Source organism: Culex quinquefasciatus, chromosome 3, assembly GCF_015732765.1.
Source record: "Culex quinquefasciatus strain JHB chromosome 3, VPISU_Cqui_1.0_pri_paternal, whole genome shotgun sequence".
In the NCBI taxonomy this organism is placed as follows: Eukaryota; Metazoa; Arthropoda; class Insecta; order Diptera; family Culicidae; genus Culex; species Culex quinquefasciatus.
In genome coordinates, this window is record NC_051863.1 from 197,882,385 (window position 1) to 197,904,971 (window position 22,587).

The following is a 22,587-nucleotide window of genomic DNA, read 5'->3' on the forward strand; positions in this document are numbered from 1 at the left end:
AATCAGCACCAAACTTGGGATTTCTGTTAACTATCGATAGATGAACATTCCCTCCAAATTGGTCCAAATCGGTGAAGGTCGAGTCCAAAAGTATACTCAGTTAACATGGAATGCCCCATTTTTGTTTTATGAATAACGCAATGGGATTTTTATTATTTAAAACTTCAAAATGTTGCTAAACTGTCAGCTCAAAAAGATGTTTAACCTATTTTGGATCGCTCTTTTGATTTCAATTTTAAAAAAGGAAAATCTTAAATAAATTAGCAAGTTATTTGTTATTCTAAGTTATGATAAAATTGCCTTTTGAAAAGGTTTGCACTTTGAAAAAAAAACTCTAGAAATCTTCAACAAATAGTTTAAATACTCCTAAACGATTAAAACAAAAGAGCAACCCTGGCGCACCTTTCCAGAAGGGGGTATCGGAATACACCCAGAACCAGTAATAATACCAATAACAATAAATATGGGTGTTACTGACTGACTCACGCGCTTGTTTGTGGTGCAAGCTCGGCAAAGACCGACGACGACGACGACGATGACGACGCTTACGTAGCTGAGCTGTTATTTTTCGTTGTTCCTTCGATTTGGGGAGTTCGTTTCAAAATTTTCGTTCTTCGTTTCTCTCTCTCTGGAGACCACGGTTCCGCGTGTCGCGCTGACCAGAAGAACCCACCAAAGTAAAAAAAAAAGCGTGTGTGTATATGAAGAAATAAATATATCGAAAACTTGTTTGTCTATCGTCCACAAAACCGTGGCAAGTGAGCAGCAGCACCTTTAAGTCCCCAGGAAATCCATCCAGCGATTAACTACATTAAAAGGCGCGGAGACACCGGCAGTTGAGCTTGACTTTGCTGGGCGATGACGCGACTTTGGTCACCGCACGGAGTTCTCACAGCAGAGTTGGAGTTGGAGAATGAATCATCCGGTTTCAGCTCTTCGCGCTTGGGAGAATTAGCTGGCATTTCGCGGAACCTCAACGGGATTGGGAATTGACCACAACGCAGTTTGCGCAGCTTTTGGAGATATTTCATCGCCTGAAATAAACACATTCGATGACATCGATTGCAAGTGCGTCATACTTGGTTGAGAGAACATCTGTTTACGAATTGGAAACAGTGTTGGACTCAATGTTGTCGATTTTGAAAACGACAATTAAAAATCGAATCGAATCGAAACTAAAGTTTAAATTTATTTTCATATTAAAACAAGTTTTTTTTCATCCCTGACTTCCCTAACCAAATAGCTGTAACGGAGAAGACACCTCTTCAACGCTCAGTTGCAAAGCAAACCATGCAAAAGAGGGGGATGATATATTACGCAATTACCTGATTAGCGGCAGGTTTGCGTCAAAGAACCAACCTTTTCGCACGACAATTTCCCCCCTCAAAAGCAAAGCAAATCGTTCCCAAAATACCCTGACGAGAAAACCCTCCGAAATTTCTTCTTCTTCATCTATTTTCCACCCCTTGACAGAGGATTTTCTCTTCGTTTTTTTTTCTTCTGCATTTGCAAATTCCTTTCGCCAAGTCGCGCCCGGCAGAGGGGAAGGGGAAATTATTGTTGTGTTGATATTTTTCTCTCATCCCAAAAATAGACCACGCCGCTGCGCGCTGTGTGGGTCGCATCGCGGGAAATTTCTGCCGATGAGGCGCGGAAAATAGTAGCAACAGAAAGAAAGGTGCATGCTTTGGCGATTTTCCTCTGACAGAGGCGACAGTTTCGCATAGGGGAAAGCGAGAGAGAGAGAGAGCGGGGACATTTTTAAAAATATAAATCTTGCCAATCCCAAATATAGAACGAACGAATATCGCCGTGTCTTTTGAACCAAGAGAGTCGCAGGTTTACAACCTGAAATTACATTACCACTCGAGAGAGCGCGTTTGTTGATGTTATTTTAAGGGTTTGCCGCGCCAACGTACTCGGGAATATCAAGTGACGGATTGGTGGTAGGTAGGGACGACGTCATCGGAATTACTTTGGGCAGGGTGAATTTTTTTTTTGGTGGTGGGATTACAATAAGATTAGACGGTTGTGAATTTAACATTGCCGTTGGCGCAGATCTATTCTAAATTAAGGGATGAATGCAAAAATAATGAAACGGTTCAATTGCGATCAAGATGGAATTAATCTTCCCAAAACAAAGACACAAGCATGAACACCTGTTTCAGAGGAACTTTCAAACATAAGAATTTATTATAGAAAAATAACTCAATTTCAATTATCAATGGTGAATAACTATGTTACAGTTACAGTTATTTTACGTTCTTAAAACAGTTTTGGATGTCATTTTAGCTGTTTGTTACATAATTTTTAGTAATTCTAACTTTTTATTCAAAAAATAAATGTAATTGAAATTTAGAAGAAAAAAACAACAGAGCAGTTCTCTACGAAATCGGTCTTTTTTAATAATTTTGATTTTTTTTTTATTTTAATCCGGCTGAAACTTTTTTGGTGCCTTCGGTATGCCTAAAGAAGCCATTTTGCCATAATAAATTTGTACATATAAATTTGGCAGCTGTCCATACAAATATGATATAGGAAAATACAAAAATCTGTATCTTTTGAAGGAATTTTTTGATCGATTTGGTGTCTTCGGCAAAGTTGTAGGTATGGATAAAGACTACAATGAAAAAAAATATACACGTTAAAATTTTTTTATGGTGATATTTAATTTCATTTTTTGTCAATTGATTTGCAAAAAAAAAACTATTTTTTTTTTCATTTTCGATATGTTTTAGGGGACATCAAATGCCAACTTTTCAGAAATTTAAAGAATGGGCAAAAAATCTTCTACCGAGTTATGAATTTTTGAATCAATACTGATTTAAAAAAAAATCAAAATACTGGTCGCAACAAATTTTCAACTTCATTTTTCGATGTAAAATCGAATTTGCAATCAAAAAGTACTTTAGTGAAATTTTGATAAATTGCACCAAAATTACTACTACTTATCTCGAAGCCATTACATCGTATCAAAAAGTGGTCAAAGACAAACTTGTAGGAAATTTGACGGGCTTTCTAAAAAGAAACACTGAAAGAAAAATTCACATCACTTTTATAAGATTTTTCAATTTTTAAGTTTAAAAGTAAAATTTTAAAATGATGTCACCATTGTTTCTCGTTAAAATTTTTGTATGAATAAAATGTGACAAAAAGACTCACGAAAAATGCAGGATGGTATGTCTCTTCTAAAAAAATACAAAAAACATTTACTTTAACTGTTTTTTTGAAAAGTGGTCTAAACGTCAAAATTTTCAAAAACCGATTGTGGGAATCGATTTTCCAGACAATTTTACATAAAAGTATTGACCATTGTCCTATGTCCAATCCTTGTGAAGATACTGCGGTTTTAAAAATAAAGTGTTGAAAAAATAGGGTTTTAGTGGTTTTTGGACATTTTTTTATGACAGACTTGAATTTTTCAGTCTCTTAAATATTTTTACCGGAAAGCTCGCCCAATTTCCTTAAAATTTGTCTTTGACAGCATTTCAATTAGATTTACAAGCTTAATTACATTGCTCATAACTGAAAATAGTATATTTTTTCAGTGTGATAGAAACCTGGATAATAAATAAGCTTACATAAATATTATAACGAGTCAAATTAAAAAGCTGTCTAAGACAAACTTATGGGAAATTGGACGAGCTTTCCAGAAAAAATATTTACGAGACTGAAAAATCAAGTCTGTCATGTAGAAATTGCCAGAAACCACTAAAAAACCTATTTTTCAACATTTTTATTTTTAAAATCGCTGTATTTTCACAAGGATTTAACATAGGACAAAGGTCAATATGGAGACTTTTGTGTAAAATTGTTTTTGAAAATGTTGACGTCTAGACCACTTTTTAAAAAAACAGTTTTAGTAAATGATTTTTGTATTTTTTAAGAGAGACATACCATCCTGAATTTTTCGTCAGTCTTTTTGTAACATCTTAGTCTATTTCCTCAACCTTAAAGTTTGACTTTTAAACTTAAAAATCCAAAAATCTCATAGAAGTGGCGTGTATTTTTATTTCAGTGTATTTTTTTTTTCAGAAAGCCCGTCCAATTTCCTACCAGTTTGTTTTTTACCACTTTGTGATACGATGCAATGGCTTCGAGATACAGTGATTATTAAATTGCAAAATACAAAAATATTTCAATAACTTACGCCATTTTCAAATGTTATTTTCGAGTACAACTGGCTCCATATACAAAAAAAATGGCTTATATAGGCCTAGGATAACATGTCTAAAAAGTTTCAATGAAATCGGAGAGGGTCGTGTACAAAAGTCCAAAAAAATTCCTGATTTGAGCTGAAATTGCTCTTAAGCAAAATTTTATGAACTTCTTCTATAAAATTGTATTAAAGAAAATGTTCCTGAATTTACCCTTGAGTGATTGTGATAATCCTCATATTGCCAGATTTTTTATTTACTATCCCATCAGAAAATTCATTTTATTTGATTGTGATGAATCCATGTGGACAGTTTTTTGGAAACTTTTTTTTTAAATACAAATCACTTTTTCCGTTATCGTTTTAATCGTATTCGTTTTGGGTCGTTTAGCACAAATATGACCCCAAAAAGGCTCTAAAGTAGTTTGTAAATTTGAAATTCTTATTTTTTTAAAGTAGTTTGTAAATTTTAAAATAATGATAAAATGGATTTGGTTAAGTAACATGCAATCAACTACTCAAATTTGACTAAAATGGGGTCGCAGAGCTCGGATAACCGGTCGAACTTCAGATAACTCTATTAGGCTTCGGGTAATAGAGTTTTATTCAAACAACAATCATGTTTTATTAGCTTTATGAAAACAAATTTTGGTAAATTTAACTGAAGATTTAAAAAATAATTTTAATTCACCCTGCTTTAAATTTAAAAAAATCTAATCCAGAAATTTGCCCAACATACTTGATTAAAAAAAACTCTTTGGTTCCATGTCACTTTGCAAAAGTTAAAAAAAAAATTCTAGAGACTACCTTAGGGAATTAATCTGACGGAAAATAGTGTTCAATGTTACAAAAACAAGAAAAGCATAGATTATGGGGGGGGGGGGAGCTATTTCAAAAACCTTTTAAAAATATTTGTACCAGCCTTAAGTGACTTTTGAAAACACACAAATGTGGCAAAATATAGTGTAAGGAAGTTTTAGAATGGGCATATTACTACAAAAAAACTACTTGAACGAGGTTAATTTTTTTTGAAATAATACGAAGTTTTAGAAGCAGAAAAAAAAACGAAACAGATAATTGTACTCGTTTAAAATGATCCCTCATCTAGATTCACAATCTAAAACATATTGTTTACGTTGTCCAAACATGACAAAATCTGGACCACCACTCGAACAACACACTTTCGAACGCTGTGAACAATGATTCCGCAAGTAATATTCACTCCGACAGTCCGGGGTGGTGCGCAATGTGCGCAAAATGACTCAAACCAAACAGAGAATAAATCGCAGCTCGGTCGGTCATTCGGCGTCACCTCGTTCGTTCCGTCCGGTATTTCAATGCATATGCCTTCCACTTGCATTCACTCTCCAAAGTCTCCAACAACGGGGCTTGTTTGGTGGTATCCACCGCCAAATCAGCATGTCATGATTTATTTTTATCGACGCGCAAGCAAGTTCGCAATTTGCCTTTGCTGGGCTCCTGCTTCTGCCCTGTGGGTGTAACAAGTTACAACAGCAGAGAGAACACGAACGAAGCTGAAGCTGAAACTGCTGCCCATGAGACAGTTGTCTAGTAGTGCTGCGGTGGCTGGTTTCGACGACAACAACAACTTCGCCGCCATCCACCGAAAACTCAGTCAGTCAGTCACAGCTTGCTTTGCATGTGTGGAAGTGAGTGGCACCGTTGAAAAAAAAATGCGAGTACAGTGGGAGTTGAACCTAGCAGTAAAGCCGACGAATGACCTGCGACCTTGCCAACTGCGCTGCCGCGAAGCATCGCAGCATGCGCGCTGGGCGTCTTCATATTAGCGTTCAACCATTGTTCTTTCTTACAGTGTCCTCCCACCGGTATATCGCGCTGCACGGAATCCCCGTCACACGAATACCGACCGAGCTTCCAATATCCATATCGCGCTCTCGCAGCTCGTGTATGTTTGTGTTGTTTTTTTTTCGGTTAGCTCAGCTGCTTCGACAAGGAATTCCGTCGTCGTCGCATACTTGTAGACAAGTGAAAGAGAGCGTGGTGTGGCTCTATGTAGAGTACCCCATGGAGTAGATCGCGCTGAAACAGAAGGGCGAAACGTGACTCGACGACTCTCGGTCGGTCGGTCGCGAATGAAAATTCGATGAAAACCCTAGCCCGTTCGGGGATCCGCAGACACAGACAGAGCAAGCAAGCAAGCTTTTCTTTCACATTACGTAAGGGGATTCCCGGCGTACATGCAAGTGCAGAGAGAGAGCAGCAAGTGAAAGAATGAGGGGGCGGACACCAGGGGGGGAGAATCATCATCATGAGAACGTTGTGTGTGGATTTACACTCTCGGCGGGGTAGAAAGGTAGAGTAGAAGTGCCGTTCTCGCACCCAGCGAAGAAGGTAAAAGTCATTTGACCCTGCTTTATGAGGCGTTTTGCGCTCTCTTTCGCTCTCCCTGGCCAGAAATGACGTCGTTTTTTTTTGTCTTTTCGGCGCGATTACAAAACCCAGGTAGAACCAAGTTTCACTTTGTAGCGTATTCAAGAGAGGGTGTGTTTACTTCCTCCTTTGTCTTCGGCCCGGGGACCCCCAGGTATCAACAACCCTCTGGCATTTCTCGTGTGGTGCGTCGTCGTAGCGCAGGGATTTCCCGGACCGTTCTGCGGCACAAAACTTCACAGAGGCAGAAGGGCACTTGAGGTGTGCTTTTGGGCTGTTTTTTCTTCTTTTTCGGGCAGGAATTCCTAGAAGTCTGACTGGGATCCGAGAGCGGCTTGACAAGTGGATTTTTTATGGCCTGTCTGGGTCGGATGTAGGGCTGAACTAGACCGAGAATGGGTACCTCTTTTGTGATTGTAAATGGCTAAAGGTGCACTTTTCAAGTGTTGTCCCGCATTGTTTCTGAGTTAATCCTTTTGGTCATATAACAATTTAGGTAATCCTTTGCCATTCTAACAGGTCTGGGGTTTTGGAATTTTGAATTTTCAATGAACATGATAGAAAAAATCCTTCCTCACATTTGTATAAGGATGGCCACTCAAGTCAAATATGTTTTCATTTTTTGTAATTTTCGTAATATTTTTTTATGACTGTGTAAAAAACAAAGCATGATTTTCATAAACTTTGAAAAATATTTGCAAACGGCCTAAATAGAATATCAAAATCTACAAAATTTAAAATGAAACTTTAGAAAATAATCTCTTTAATCATCTTTAAAGCGCAAATAAAATCAAGTATTAATTTTTTAAGTTTTCTTCTTCAAAAAAAAATTTAAGCATTTTTTTTAAACATTTGTTCACTGAAAAAAATCAATTCTCGAAATCGTGAATTAAATTCACGAATGCAAGAACCACGAAGGAATATATGCACGTTTATGGTGCAAATGCACCATACTCATGAATAAATTCCTTCGTGGTTCTCACATTCGTGAACTTAATTCATGATTTCGAGAATTGATTTTTTTTCTGTGTTGATAAGTTTCTATTGTTACTGTAATTGTCTATAGTATGATTTTTAAAATTTATTTAAAAAAAAATGTTCCTTGGTTGACATTCACTTTTTAAAGACCATTCTAGATTTACAATCAATAACCTCAAGTTCTAGAAAAGTCGGATAAATGGGATTTTAGTGACCACCCTGCCAATGCAAAATTTATCCAGACTTTTAAGTGAAGATGGCGCTACGAATGGTTCACACCTGAAATGTCAAAATCGATCAGTGGTACCAACGTTAGGAAAAATGTGTGGCTGTCATGCCATGGCACACTTGTTTTGTAGTGTTGGTACCACTGCTCGATTTTGACATTTCGGGCGTGCACCATTCGCAACGCCATCTTCGCTTAAAAATCTGAAAAGTTTTTATACAGGGTGACCACTCAAATCCCATTTTCAAATTCCCGACATTTTCCAGACTTTTTTAGAAACTCAAATAATAGCATTTTTTTTAAATATGATTCCAAACAAAAGAAATATCAGAAAGTAAATATCAACAATCAAAAAGAAAAATTTAAATAAATTAAAAACAAATCAAACTATTGTCAATTTTCTAAGAAAACCCGAAACTTAACAACAAATTTAACAAAATACGCGTTAAGAGCTTGGTGAAGAGACAAATTCTTTTAACATATTTGCAATAACTTAAATCAAAATTTCTTAGATTTATTTTTATTTCGATGTCAATATTTTTTCATGTTTTCAAAACTTACAACAGTTTTTTTCATCCTTTCATTCAAAACTAAAAACGATTTAATATTATTCGATATTTATGTTCACCGATAATTAAAAATCAAACTTTATGTATAGTAATTTAACCATACTCACAAAAAAGTCAGGGGAAACATTTGGAAAAAAAATCAAATGACTTAATAAACCACAAAAAAACCATTGCAAAACTCAAGTTGAATCTTTTGTTCTATGTTGTGTTGAAATGAAACAGAATCATAACTTTACGCTGGCCATAATTGTGGGCTCTATTTTAATGCTAGTTTTTTTTAACTTTGTTGTTGTTTTAAGTTAAATGTTATCTCTTGTTTGATAAACTAAAATTAATAAAAATCTTTCAATCCATGAAAAATCATGAAAATCTGTGTCAAATGCATCCAATATTTAATAAGATTATCAATGTCAATCAAAACCTTTGCATTCTCAAACAGATTGAAATTGTAAAGGAAACCTTAAATTTAAAGTAAATTACTGAGTAAAATAATTCAATTATTGAGTGAAGTCAATTTGAAAATTGTACAAAATATTACAAAAATATTCAAGAGTTTGAAAGAGTTTTGCTTGGAATTTCCGACTTATTGACGAAAAATCCCAAATCCCCACATTTTTCCCGATTTTTGGCGGATTTTGATGAATTCCCGACTTTTCCGGTTTAAAGATTTGGGTGGCCACCATGGTTATATCAAGTTGTCTTAGAGCGATACTTTCCCAAACATTGTCCACATCTAATCGAAATTTATTTAGGGATACAGTGGAGAAGTTCCCTTGTCCTCTTAAAAAAGTGAAGCATCAATAATTCCCGTCTTTCAAATCCTTATTTTTTCACCGGTCCATCGGTCCCGAGCAGACGGAAATAACGTGGGAATAACTTTTTTTGCTATTTGAAAATACTAGGCCAATAACATTATATGTTATTTATAACAAGATTTGTTATTCGTCGTTATGATTTTGTTGTTATTGGATTATTATTGTAATAACAGACCAATAACATTTTTAGTTATTCTTCGAACAAATCTTTGTTATTATTTTTTGTTAATTGGAGATTATTCTTCCATAACAAGAAATGTTATTCCAAAGTTGTTTTGGATTTCAACCAATATCAGACCTATAACAAATTTTGTCATGATAACATAAACTGTTATTATACCCTTATGCAAAAATGGATTTTTCATGAAGATTCCATAACAATTTCTGTTATTTTAACAGTATTTGTTATTGAAATGGTATGAATTTTGTCATTACCGTCTGCCCGGGGTGCGCGGTGGAGATGGGAGCGGCCGGCAATTGACGGCTGTCATCGTAGCGAAAATTTGATTTGGGCGGAATTGGTCTTTGACAATCTTCGCATCACATGGCGAAACCCAGTCTGCAATCCGCTAAAATCACCGTCTCCAAGTCAAGTGAGTTAACTTTTTAGATTATATTGTATAACGTCTATATTTGAATCCATTATTGACATTTCAGCTTCTTACAAATTTTCTTTTTTTTTCAGATCGCAAAAGACGTTAAACTTTAGGAAAATCGCAAATTTTGCAAATTTTTGTTGGGAAGTTTGAAGTTTGAGAGCAATTTCCTCTTAGATTTTAAATTACTCGTTCAAACAAAAAAAAAATATTAAAAAATAACGGGAATCGATCCTGAATTCTAATACTGAACAAATCCATGTCTTTACAGTATTGGCCAGCAAGACTCGACGATCGCCATAAGTTCAATATATGTGATGAACACAGTGTTGTGTTGGTATGTGAATATAAAGTGTAATATTTTCGCGGTGTCAGTTTTATCCTCGCAATTAACTTAAAAACTTATAACTTAAAAAAAACTGTTTTGAACAAAATTTTGGAAACAATTTATGAGAAAATTGTTTCCATCTTAGAATCTTTTAGCATTATATGTACAGTAGGAGAAAATTCGCAAACAAAACAATATAAAAAATGAAAAAAAAACAACTTACTTGTTTTAGTAGCTCCTTTCTTGCGTGCCATTCTGGATGATGCTCCTCAGCTTCTCGATTGGGTTCGGCGAAATTTCCCCAAACAGTAGCTTCCCCCCTCTCTCAATCAAACGCGAAATTACTCTCCACAGTAGTTATCGCGCGATTCTTTCTTGTTTCTTCCTTCACCTTCTGAACACTCTCACGCCGGTACAAATTCCGAGATATGTTTTGCTTCTTCCGGTCGTCGTCCGCGCGCGCGTTAAGCAATTTCTTCCTTCTTCGCTTCTTGGTCGTACCCATAAACAACAACAAAAAGCAGAAAAAACGCAACTTTTTATTCGAGTTTGGAGCTCCGCTGCCAGAGCATTAACCAGAAGGTGGGGGTCTTCTTGTTCTACTCATTTTCTTCCACTCCACACCACACTGGGGCTCCAAACTTTACGACTTTCCTCCTCGCAACTCTTTTCGCTTGTTTGCTGGTTTGGCCGCTTATTTCTTTTTGCACCTCAAGCAAATGCTTAGAAGAAGCCAGAAATCTGAGAGAGGGAGGTGAAACCGTCTGGCGTGCTCGCGCGAGATTCCGCACCACCTCAGACTTTTTCTACACTTTTGGACGTGTGACGACGGCCGATAGTGGCGATGATGATGACGAGATCTCGTGCATTCTGTTAGTGCTGCTGTTTTATTACTTCTTACTTAGTTTGCTGGTTTCTTTGCTTGGCCTGGCTGGAAGCACTCGGCTATAGTAGCAGCGGCTGCAAAAACAAGTTGCCCGCTCAAACTAAAGTCCGCTCGAACGAAAGGGCATTTTTACGGTGGAATTTGCGTCAAACCGAGTCACTGTGAATGAAAAAAGTGAAGATGGAAATGAGTCAGTAAATTGAATTAGTGGAAGATTAGTATAGAATAAATAGTATTTTTTTAAACCTTTTATTTTTACTAAAATTTATCCAATAGTTTTTTTTTTAGATAATATCTCCAACATGAGTTATGGTGTAACACACAGCCAAAGGGAATATCAAAACTCTGTTAAGTGCATAATACGAACTCATTGTAACTCGATTACCCACCAACAAAAACGAATATGAATAGAATTTCGATGGAATTACACAATAATTTGTTTTTTTTTTTATTTAAACAAATATTACAAAAAAACGAAAGGACCAAAAAGCAAATTGATAGAGAATGGCTTAAAACAGGTTTTCTCTTTTGTGTAATAACAATTAAAATTAGTTCTAAAATTTCTATGATTTTATTTTGTTAAAAAGATAACATCTATTTATACCTTTAGTTTGAAAATTTGGGAAATTGTGAAATCTCTTCAAGAAAAAGTTTAAGAAAATTATTGAAAACTAGTTGAATAATAATGTTAGGGGCAATCTCAATAAACAAGTGGACAATTTCCACTGAGAGCTCATGAAAATATGTTTCTAAATAATATGTTTATATATTATTGAAAAAGGATCAACATCTTAAAATTTTCGCTATTTTTAAAGGAACAATTTTTCAGCTAAACATTTTATTTTTGCCTTCCTCACCTCAATGAGGAAAGGCTATAAATTCACGAAAAATAAAATTCTTAATTTGAATACCTTGACCCAGCTTCACGTATACATGTCGACTCAGAATCAAATTCTGAGTAAATGTCTGTGTTTGTGGTGGGATATTGATAAAAAAATGCACTGGTTTATCTCGGCTCTTGCTAGCTCTATCGATTTTGTCTGTTTAGGTCTCATCCGTGTTGTGGGACCCCAAGTCGCCATTGAAAATTATAAAGTTTAGTAAAGTACTTCAAAAGTTATGCTAAACAAAAGATTTTAACAAAAGTCCGGAAGATTTAAAAAGGGGAGTTTTTAAAGAAACCCCACCATGTTTTACATTTTTAGAAAGGTATTTAAATGACATTTTTAACAAGCTCAAAAGACCTATCGTATGTTATAAGCACTTAAGTGTTATTTATGCAATTTTTGGAAGCCGGATCTCGGATATTTTGATGAAAACGTTGTCCGGATTTATCTTGCTACATGCCGTTGGATAGGTCATCAAAAGACCTTTCCAATGAGTTCAAAATAATGAAAATCTGACAACTCTGTCAAAAGTTATAAGCACTTAAGTGTTATTTATGCACCTTTTGGAGGCTGAATCTAAATATCTTTTTTTTAAATCTAGGATTAATATTCTACAAATCAGGTTTTTGAGCGGATCTCGATCAATTTATGAATGATCAAATTTAAAAATGCTTTGGATAGAACATCTTTAAATCTGCCTTGAGTCAGGGGTATTTAAAAACACCAAAAAAGAAAACAAATATGGTTTATTGGGCCTTTAAAAAAACTACAGAAATGCTTTCTATGTGCGGACGTGAAAAATATTCGCAACGGCTTAATTGAAATAAATAAAATAATCTAAAATCCAAGAAATATTTCCTGACAAAAAATTGCGTAATATTTGACTGATTTGTACACGGAGTTTAAATAAGGTTTGCCCAACTGTCTATAACCTCGCATATTTGTTACGGAGACCCTAATAAAAATCTTAACATCGACGCATCAAGTCACCCCACTCTTCCTTATTTCGTTACATTCACTACATAACCACAGTTGTTACTGATACAGCTGCCTTAAATGCTTTACATCTTTGTCTCTGGGGTCAAGTTTTTGGTACACTGTGATGAAGAGTTGATCACTTTACTCCAGGCGTAAAACAATCAAACTTCATTTATTTCAACAAACCTTATGAACTGGAACAAAAGCTGCTAGGTCGAATGATTTGGCTTGTGTTATTGACGATGATGATGATGGTCCTAGGAGGCGCTGTTGCTAGTGATGACTCGCCGCCCTCACAAACAAAACAGAACCAAAGCCGCGACCAAAGTCTTTCCTTCTTCTCTATTTTTTCGCTGCATTTCTTCACTGTTTGCTACTTGTTTTCCACTCCATCAAAATTTGGATTTTCACGCTCGAGCGAAAAATTCCTCGCTTTCATTTGCATAAACGGCGTACTAAACATACACACGCACACACGTGGCAGTTCAGTTCTTTGTCCTTAATCAACCGACTACACTACACTTTCTTCTTGCCCACCCATCGCAGCATGCCACACAAAACCAAGTCCTGGTCCCGGTCGTCCTGTGTCTCAAAAATCACCACCAAAAAACACTCACACACGAGCGCGAAAAATTAACGCAGAAGCAACAGAGCAAGCGACGACGACGACGACGGAGGAATTCCCTCTCTTGCTTTCTTCTTCTCTCGCACGCGATGCACTTGCCCTAGCAGAGGCGATCTCACTCTCACACACACTCGCTGCTGCTGTAATCAAAACACACTCACCCAGTAAAACGAGGAAGCGCGCGCGGGGGTGGGAGAGACGAGGCGAGGTAACGACGACAACAACAACCACGGCCGAGAACGAAACGGGGAGGGTGGTTTCTCGTTCTCTCTCTCACTCTCTCGAGCTAGCAACAGAAACGAAAAAAAAACGAAGAAGGAAAAACAGTGTTGACCGGGGAAGTGAGCGGCTACAAAAAATCCAGAACGCGACTGCTCTCGTCGGGCGGCGAACCTCGAATGATTGGCTTGGCAGGCCAGACGCTGAATCATAAGGCCAAAACAGAACACATATCGAGAAAGAGAGAGAGAGCGCGAGGGAGAGCGTGAGAGAGTTTTCTATTTACTACGCACACTGGCGCACACAACAACACGTATGCTAATGAAGAAGAGGCAGCGGTTTTTGAATGATTGCACTCACTCGTGGGATGGGGTTTGGGGAGAGCTGCGAGAGGATTCCCCTATAGCTGGGTGGAGGGGAAGGAAGTGGGTGGCGGCTGATAATGACTTTTTGATAGTTTCGTGTAAATTTAATCAGGATTGCTTGAAATAATCTTAAAAAGAAGAAAAAATAAAAAAAATCAGCAGAGAGTATCACAAAAAACTTTTACATTACAGTTCAAACTCGATTATTCGAAGACCTTGGAAAAAAATCTTTTCGGATAATCGGAGCACGGAAAAACGGCTGATACATGCCTGATTTTCAAAATTTGTTAGCAAAAAGTATGACAAAATACGTTATAAATAACAACAGTTAAGCTACTGTCAAAAATCAACAAAATATCAATGATCTGTGAAAAATAATGTTCCTAATTTTTCACGATTTTAATCGATCCATTAGTACAAAAATTAAAATTTTATAAAAGCTTAAAAAATCTTTTTGATTTAAAAAAAACATAAATAAGCATTTTACAATGAATTATGAACAGTTTACAATCGATTTAACAAGTCTAGAGTTTTTTCTTAAAAATGTCCAACAAACAAAATTTGATTCTATTGCCTTGGGTCAGAGGTATCCAAAAACATCCAAAAAGCAAAAAAAAAAAAATCAAAAATTGCCTAATTTTTTTAAACAAAAATTGCCTTAAAAACAATCCAGGGTTGTTAAATGTTAATTTTAAATTTGTTCAATAATTGGGTACTAAAGCCCTATGTCAATTTTTATGTACAACGGTAAAAAAACACGATCAAAAACCATTTCTGATCACTTTTTTTCATTTTAACGCAAAAAAAATGACAGGACAACATTTTTTCGATGGATCAACTATGGTCCCCATGCTGTCAAGTAGGAACTTTTCTGTCAAGAAGGACCGCGAGGTTAATTTTTCAAAATTGCTTAAAAAATCCATTTTAAACTCTTTGTGGTGGTAAAAAGGGTAATTGTACTCAGAAAAATAAGCTTTATCGCTGTAAACAATAATATCACCAATCTAAGCTTCATTATAGGACCCAATTTGTTTTGCCCCCATCAAACAAAGTCTTGAAACAAAATTTGAAATGGCCTAAGCCTGTTGCAATTATTTTCCAAAGTTTTTGTCACCCTCAAAATCGGCTCAACAAATCGTGGGAAAAAATGGTTTATCACTTCAAAATTACAATGAAAATTTTAGTGCAAACAGTTGAAATCAATTTGAAATGTGTTCCTTTGCGTTAAAAATCATGTTTAGCATGTTCGGCTTTATTAAAAATTCCTTTGAATTTGAGTAATTTTTTGTGTAGCGTAAAATTTTTATTTTATTCAAATCTTACATTACTTGAAAACTAATTATTGCAAAATAATCAATTTAATAGGCAATCTCAACCATTCAAATTTTACTTAAATGGGGTCGCAGAACTGAAATTTAATGTTAAAAGCAAAAATCCTTTTGGATTATCGAGGCTTCGGAAAATCGAGTCCGCACTGTGTGGCAGTGTTGCTATCACAAAAAATGAACGATTTTATGAAATAAAAATTTCGTAGTCACAAAAACCTCTAAAAAAATAAAAGCCCTAAATGATAAAACATGCATAAATAAACGTTGTACAATATATTACTGAAGGAGCTATTATACTATGGCAATCAAACAAGCAAACAAACTCGCGCTTTTTCGCGTTTGACAGTTTGCCAAACACGCAAACAAGACAAAATGTATGCAAGCTGACATTTCTGCAAACAAACGTTGGCGAACAAACAACGCACAAAACTGTCAAAATGTGCGAGTTTGTTTGTTTGATTGCCGTAGTCTAATACCTCTTTAATACTCCTTTAATAGTTTACAATCGATTTTACAAGTTTTTCCAATGAAAATTCAGGCCGTAAGTAATACTTTTCTAAGCTTAATTCGACCTCCCCCAACCCTGTTGAACCAGTTTTTTTTTATGAAAACAGAAGTCTAATAATCTGAAAAAAAATGAAATGTTTCTTGCCTTGATAATGATATTTTTTTAAATTTCCAATCAAATTCACCACAGAGTTTACGACTAACAAAAATTTTCGTGTTCGGTGTCATTTTGATTTTTCCTTTCAATAAACTTTTTCCTGTCGAGGTCATCAACGCGCTCAAAAAAAATCTAATAAATCACACAGTCAGAATTCTTGCTCTGATTAGTTTCAAATAGTCGCAATTTTGTGCTAAACCGCCAAGTTATCATAAGTGTAATGTTTGTTATTCAGGGAACAAAATAATGTTGCTGTTACTATCGTTAGGGCTTAGATCACATTTTTTTAACAGTGTGAAAATATTTTTTCGACGAGTTGAGAAAATGTTACACAAGTTTCACTTTTTAACATTGAAAATCTGATCAATAATTTTCAAGATAATATCGATTGAAAATTGAGGTTCAACTGGTTAGAACTTAGAAAAACTTGGAACGGAAAAGTATGAAGTTCCTTTAAAAAATAAAAAAAATTGTTAAATAATGTGGACTCTTTTTTGGAATCCTTTGGGTTCGGAAGGTTTCGGAAACACTCAGAAGTGTTCGGATTACTTGCCGAAACCTTCTGACCAATCAATTAGCGGGTGAGGTAATTATCCCCTCCATGTCCAATCGCACTTTATTGCGTCGAAGATTTCATCTAAGGTGAAAAAGATGTAGGTCGCTACAGTACTACTTGAATTTTTTCTCAAAAGTTGTTCTAAGAGCTGTAAATTCAATTTTAAGTTTGCATTCCTATGTAACCGAACAGCGAAAATTTAATCGTCATTCTTCGATGCTTTGCGCCATCTGTCGGAATTTTTGAGCTTTAATCGCGATTTATTATTTCCAAAAATTAGTTGTCTGATGACTGCGATTTACCAAATAATTAAAAAAAAAACACTCTATAAGTTTCGAACGAATCAAGCAGGTTTCCCGATACATTTTTGGAGTAAATTTTTCTAATGCTTGAGGCCTTCTCGAGATTGGAACGCACAAAACTATAATAACATTCTAAATATCCGTTTAAGTTTTGACAAGGCAATCACGTTAGTTCTATTTTAAGCTAGTGTTTAACCAAACTTTATTATCAAATAGTATGGAGCTTACATAAATTTACCAAGAGAAATTTTACAGACAGAATATTTTGCAGCCGTGTTAACTGAATCTGAAGTTGATCACATTTTGCAAAGATTAGCAAGAAAACATTAAATTACTATTTATTTTTTAAGTTTTAAATAAATCAAAACAAGTGTCCTTCCCCTCGAAGTATTTCTTGCATACCAACACCTGACGCAGACATTTCCAAACTGCTAGCACAGACATCTTCCTCACTGCAGTTGTCAAACGTTCGTTTTCTTCTTCTTGCTTTCCCTGTCCTCCTCCCGATCGAACAACGTTTGCTGTCTGACGTGTCCGCGGCGGTGGAGCAGGAACAACTTGAACCGGTCAATCTTTCTGGACAAATCGAGCCTTTTTACCAATTTATTTGAGTGTTTGGTGGGCGTAAAATTACCAAAAACATGAAAGCCATAGGTGAGTTCCGATTTGATGGTGATTTTGTCCCGTTTTATATCGGGAATGCCTGCGAAAAGTTGTTAAGAAAAACCGGCTTCGTGACTTGGAAAAATGTCTTCCCTTTTTTTTTCTTCACAGCACTTTTGCTGCTGGTGGCCGGCTGTTTGGCCTCGGTGGCCCTGTCCGCACGGACCGTGTCCAAGTACATTACGGCGCAGGACCAGGACCGGTACGGGAAGATTTTCGCCGAGGGGGCTGAAATCGACCGACCTGCAGGCGGTTTACTTTTCCACGGCCAGCGGAGGATTGTCCGCGGCGGATAAGACGGTGGAGGCGTGCAAGCGGCTGGTGACCGTTTACGGCGAGTCAAAGCTGAACGACTTTGAGCGGAACTTTTATTTGGCGGGGGCGTGGAAGAATCTGGCCTGCAAGGAGGCGATCGCGGGTAAGGTGAAGGACGCGGTTAAGGGTTCGCTGGGGAAGGACGCCGGGTCGGCGCAGGAGATTTACTTTAATCTGTTTGCGGCCAAGGCGCTTGGGCTGGCGATTGATGACGCGGTTAAGACGCAGGTCGGGAAGAATCTGCAGGCGTTGCTGAAGAAGGACGATACGCTGAACAGCTTGGGGCATGGATTTGCGGTTGCCGCGGAGATTGGAGCTTCCGGAGCGTTCGCGTTTGACCGGGTTGAGGAGGCTTTCGTGCAGGCCGATGAGGTCGATGGGAAGATGCTGCAATTTGAGGGCGGTTTGAGCATTACGGCTTTGGTTGTGAACAGCGCATTTAAACTGGCGTCGAGTTTGAAGAAGCCGGTTCCGATCAACGCTGAGCAGGCGGTCAAGTTTGCCACCTATTTCCTGTCGCGCACGTCGGTTCAAACCCCGAAAGGAGTCAGCATCTTGCTGGAAGCGTTGAACACTTTGACCGCGGAAAAGACGATCGCTCCCGTGTGCATTGCGTTGTCTGGAAATGGCCAGCTGCAGCCGGAATCGCCGGTTCTTGGCGTTAAGATTAGCGACCTGCTCGGTAAGCCTTTAAGCCCTGCTCTGGCCGTCGTCAGCACCACGATCACATCCAAGACCACCAACGAAGCACTCGCCAGCAAGGTCAACCTGGTTCCGACAAATTCCGACCCGACCGTGTTCATCTACAACCTGAAGGCCCTCAACCCGGCTCGCGGTCAGTACAAGGTCGACATCGAAACCGGCAGCTACAAGCAGAACCTGAAAATCAACGTCCTCGGTAAGGTGAAGGTCGCTTCGTTGGAGATTGGCGTCGGCGATTCGGACAGCACGTCGGCCGTCAAGAAACACTCGGTGACCTTTTCGAAGAAACTCGACACGGAACTGGCCGCGGACTCGCAGCAAAAGATCGTCCTCCGCACGCAGCTCGTCGACGAATCCAGCGGAAAGCCCCTGAACGTGCACCAGGCGTTTGTCCTGCTCCGGAACAAGGCCACCGGCCAGGAGATTATCTTCGTCGCCGAAGCGGACTCCTCCAAGGCGTACAAATTCGAGATGGACGTCGGCGCACGCAGCGCTGACTTTGGCTACAAGAGCGGCACCTACTCAATCGAACTGATCGTCGGCGACGCCCTCATTTCCAACTCCTTCAAGTGGCTCGTCGCCGATGTCAACATCAAGTTCGCCAGCGATTCCCCGAAAGAATCCGACAACACCGCCCGCAAACCCCGCCCGGAAATCATCCACCAGTTCCGCGTCCCGGAAAAGCGCCCGCCGCGCGTCGTGTCCGATCTCTTCACCGGGCTCTGCATCGCCCCGCTCGCCCTGCTCTTCATCCTGTGGGCCAAACTGCGCACCAACGTCAGCAACTTCCCGTTCTCCCTTAGCGCCGTCGGATTCCACCTCGGTCTCGGTGCCATCCTGGCCCTGTTTGGTGTGTTCTGGCTCAAGCTGAACATGTTCGAAACGCTGCGCTACCTCATCCCCCTCGCCCTTGTCACCTTCTTCTGCGGGAACCGGCTACTGCGGTCCATCGCCGGACGAGCCACGGAGAAGTAAGCGGGATCTCAGCAGTTTTTAAGCACAGAATAACAACATTCCCTCGAGCAGCGGACACAAAAGAGAGGGAGGGAAGAGTTCGTTCACCAAATAGCGTCGAATGGCAGGAGGATTTGTGCGGAAGCAAAAATAATGTCCAATATTTTCAGTTTTAGTGGAAATAAAGTCTGATGATAAGCAGAGCAAAGAAGAAGAAGAAGAAGATTGTGCGCTGACAAAATGCGACATTTTACGTGACAATGTGCGAATAGTTTGAGTGAAATAAAAATTCAACGAATAAAAAAAGAAAAAAGTAATTGTGTTTATGTTTTGTTGGGTTTTTTTTTCACCTAATAAAAGACCAATGCTAATAATTTGACTTTTGATAATGTCAAAAAAGAGGGCAAAATAAAATTAAAAATTAAAATTAGGAGATTTTTTTTATAGACCTGCTTGCTCACTTCCTTGTCTAAATAATTTTGAAAAAATCAAAGTGGGGAATCCAAACTTCATGCTTCCCCTCGAGTTGAAAAAAAAGTACAGAAATTTTGTTGGTCAGTGTAATCGGCATCTTGGATTTAAAAATTCTGAGTAACTTAAGAGTAGTTTAGGGATCATACCTACTTAAACTCAACAATCAAAAATAAGGCAACGAAAAAAAAAAAATATTTTTTGTGATTTGATTTTCCGATGTGAAATTCCACCAAGGCCTTCGGATAATCGAGTCTAGACTAATTATCAACACAGAAAAGGCATTCGAATTTGTTTTTAGTTTTTTTCCAATAAAATTTTGAAATTTCTTGAAAAAATAAACAGTTTTGAACAGGACAGGGTGACAAAAACATTTGCAACGGCCTTAGCAAAAGATTTTTTATTTCAAATTAATTTTAAATTTTCTTTTTGGAAAAAAACCATTAAAAAAAATAAAAACATCAGTTTTAAAATTCGGAAATTCTACATTCTAAAAATTTAAACACTAGAACAATATTACGCTCATTTGAAATGTCAGTCTTGAATTTAAAAAAATTGGAAATATTGTTATCGAAAAGATCTGGAAATTTCACGAATGTTTCATATTTTACCATTTTACCACCGAGCCATTAGTTGCTGAGATTTCAACATTAGAAAATGGTGGGTTGTTTGGGTAAGACTTAGAAAGCATCAATTTTCCTGTTTTTAAATCTTTGCATGGCAATATCTCAGCAACTAAGGGTCGTATCAACAAAGTAAACATTTAAATATTTGCAAACTTGGGCACTAGTTTTAAAAAATTAATAGCTGCGAGTATTTTCAAAAAAGTTACCTAAAAATGGCTATAACTTGAAAACGGTACACTTTATAAAAATTTAATTAAAGTACTTCTTGATTCGATTTTGCAATTCTACATCGAAAAATTAAGTTGAAAAATTTTTGCCGCCAATACTTCGATTTTTTTGAAAAAATCAGTATAGATTCAGAAATCCATAACTCGATCAAAGATTTTTTGCACAACCTGGAAATTTCTGAAAAATTGGCATTTGATGTCCACTAAAAAATATCAGAAAATAAAACAAATTAAAAATAGTGTTTTTTACAAATCAAGTTTTAGTGACAAAAAGTGAAATTAAAAATCCCCCAAAAAATGTTTACCGTACATCATTTTTTTTTCAGTGTAGCTCTTATCCATACCTACTTTACCGAAAACACCAAATCGATCAAAATGTTTCTTTAAAAGATACAGATTTTTGAATTTTCATGTATCATTTTTGTAAGGACAGTTACCGTAAAACGGGGTGACTTTGATAGCCAGGGTGACTTTGATAGGTTTGCGATTTTTCCGCAAAATTAAGAGTACAATTAAAATACGTAAGGAATGGTTCAGAAACATACTGACAGTGGTAGAGAAGTGTTAAAAGTACCTCAAGAAGAACTTTTCATATTTTTTTGAAAGTTTTATAAAGTAAGTTAACTATAGTTAAGAAAATGTTGATGGAAGTCATTATTTTAAACTTCTCAAAGTGTCATGATTTTCTCAATGAACATGATTTTCAATCGGAAAACGGAATTGATTTTTGGATTCTTTGGACAATTTTCCACTAGGAGAAGGTTAAATAAGTTTGTAAATAATACATAATATGTGTTTTTGAAACACAATCAAAAAAAATCTCCAAATTTATAGGCAAATTCAGTTGAACAAATTTCATGTAAAATGTGAAAACTTGTGATTCGTGCTTCGAATTCAGTATAAAATGCAATAAAAATCGATAATTTTATAAACAAAACAAGTTTTAACAAATTTCAGGCAAAATTCCAACTTTTTAACAATTTTACCTGAAATTTATATGTATTTTGTTTAAAAGCTTATATACTTAGTTAACCAATAGTTAACTTAACATAAACATTGATTTTTTTTGTTACAAATTATATCAGCTACATTAGTAATGATACATTTAACGTACAAATAAAGTTTGAACATCTTAAATATGATTTTAACAAGAAAAACTTTGACTATCAAAGTCACCCCGGAATTAAAACTAAGAATTTTTAACGTAACTATTTTTCTAAACACCATTGAAAAAACTTTTTTTTCCAAAATAGTGCATGGACTTTGTGTGTCCTACCCCAGTACATGTTTTAAAAATAATAATCTTGAGAAAAACCTTACCTGTTGGAAAATATTCTAAAAACAAATTGAAATCCTATCAAAGTCACCCCGGTTTACGGTACCAAATTTATATGGAAAATTATATGGACAAACTAATGATGGCAAAATGGCTTCTTTGGACATACCGAAGGCACCAAAAAAGTTTCAGCCGGATTAAAAAAATACAATAATTAAAATTAAAAAATGACCGTAGAGAATTACTCACTAGTTTATAAAACATTTAAAATATTACCTGAAGAAAAGGATAAAAAGAAAACAAAAATTAATAAATCTAGAATGCAAAAGTTCAAAAAAAATCTTGTTTTTTTCCAAAAAATAATTTGAGTCAAAATGTTTCTAAATTCTTGAGCTCATAAATCGTTACATGCTAAAATTTATAATACCGTAAATTTTTCAAAACTTTAATTTTGAAAATCTTG

The 22,587-nt window shown here is 36.6% G+C and overlaps 2 protein-coding genes across 4 annotated transcripts in view; one reads left to right on the forward strand and one right to left on the reverse strand.

Moving 5' to 3' along the window:
• The window catches only part of LOC6031099 (transcription factor HIVEP3), a 72,458-nt gene extending 58,618 nt beyond the window's left edge, over positions 1-13,840 (reverse strand). For all 3 annotated transcript variants that reach the window (XM_038265503.1, XM_038265502.1, XM_038265501.1), the window contains exons 1-2: positions 13,018-13,840; positions 10,304-11,125 (exon numbers count right to left, since the gene is read on the reverse strand). In XM_038265503.1, the coding sequence (XP_038121431.1) occupies positions 10,304-10,334 (31 nt within the window). In that variant the 5' untranslated portion in view covers positions 10,335-11,125; positions 13,018-13,840. The remainder of the gene's footprint in view (positions 1-10,303; positions 11,126-13,017) is intronic.
• Positions 13,841-17,531: 3,691 nt separating this feature from the next.
• Positions 17,532-19,841, forward strand: LOC6031097 (dolichyl-diphosphooligosaccharide--protein glycosyltransferase subunit 2). Its single transcript, XM_001841892.2, is given in 3 exon segments — positions 17,532-17,544; positions 17,665-17,777; positions 17,779-19,841. Coding segments are annotated over 3 exon segments (1,893 nt in total). The 3' UTR covers positions 19,546-19,841.
• The last annotated feature ends 2,746 nt before the right edge of the window (positions 19,842-22,587 follow it).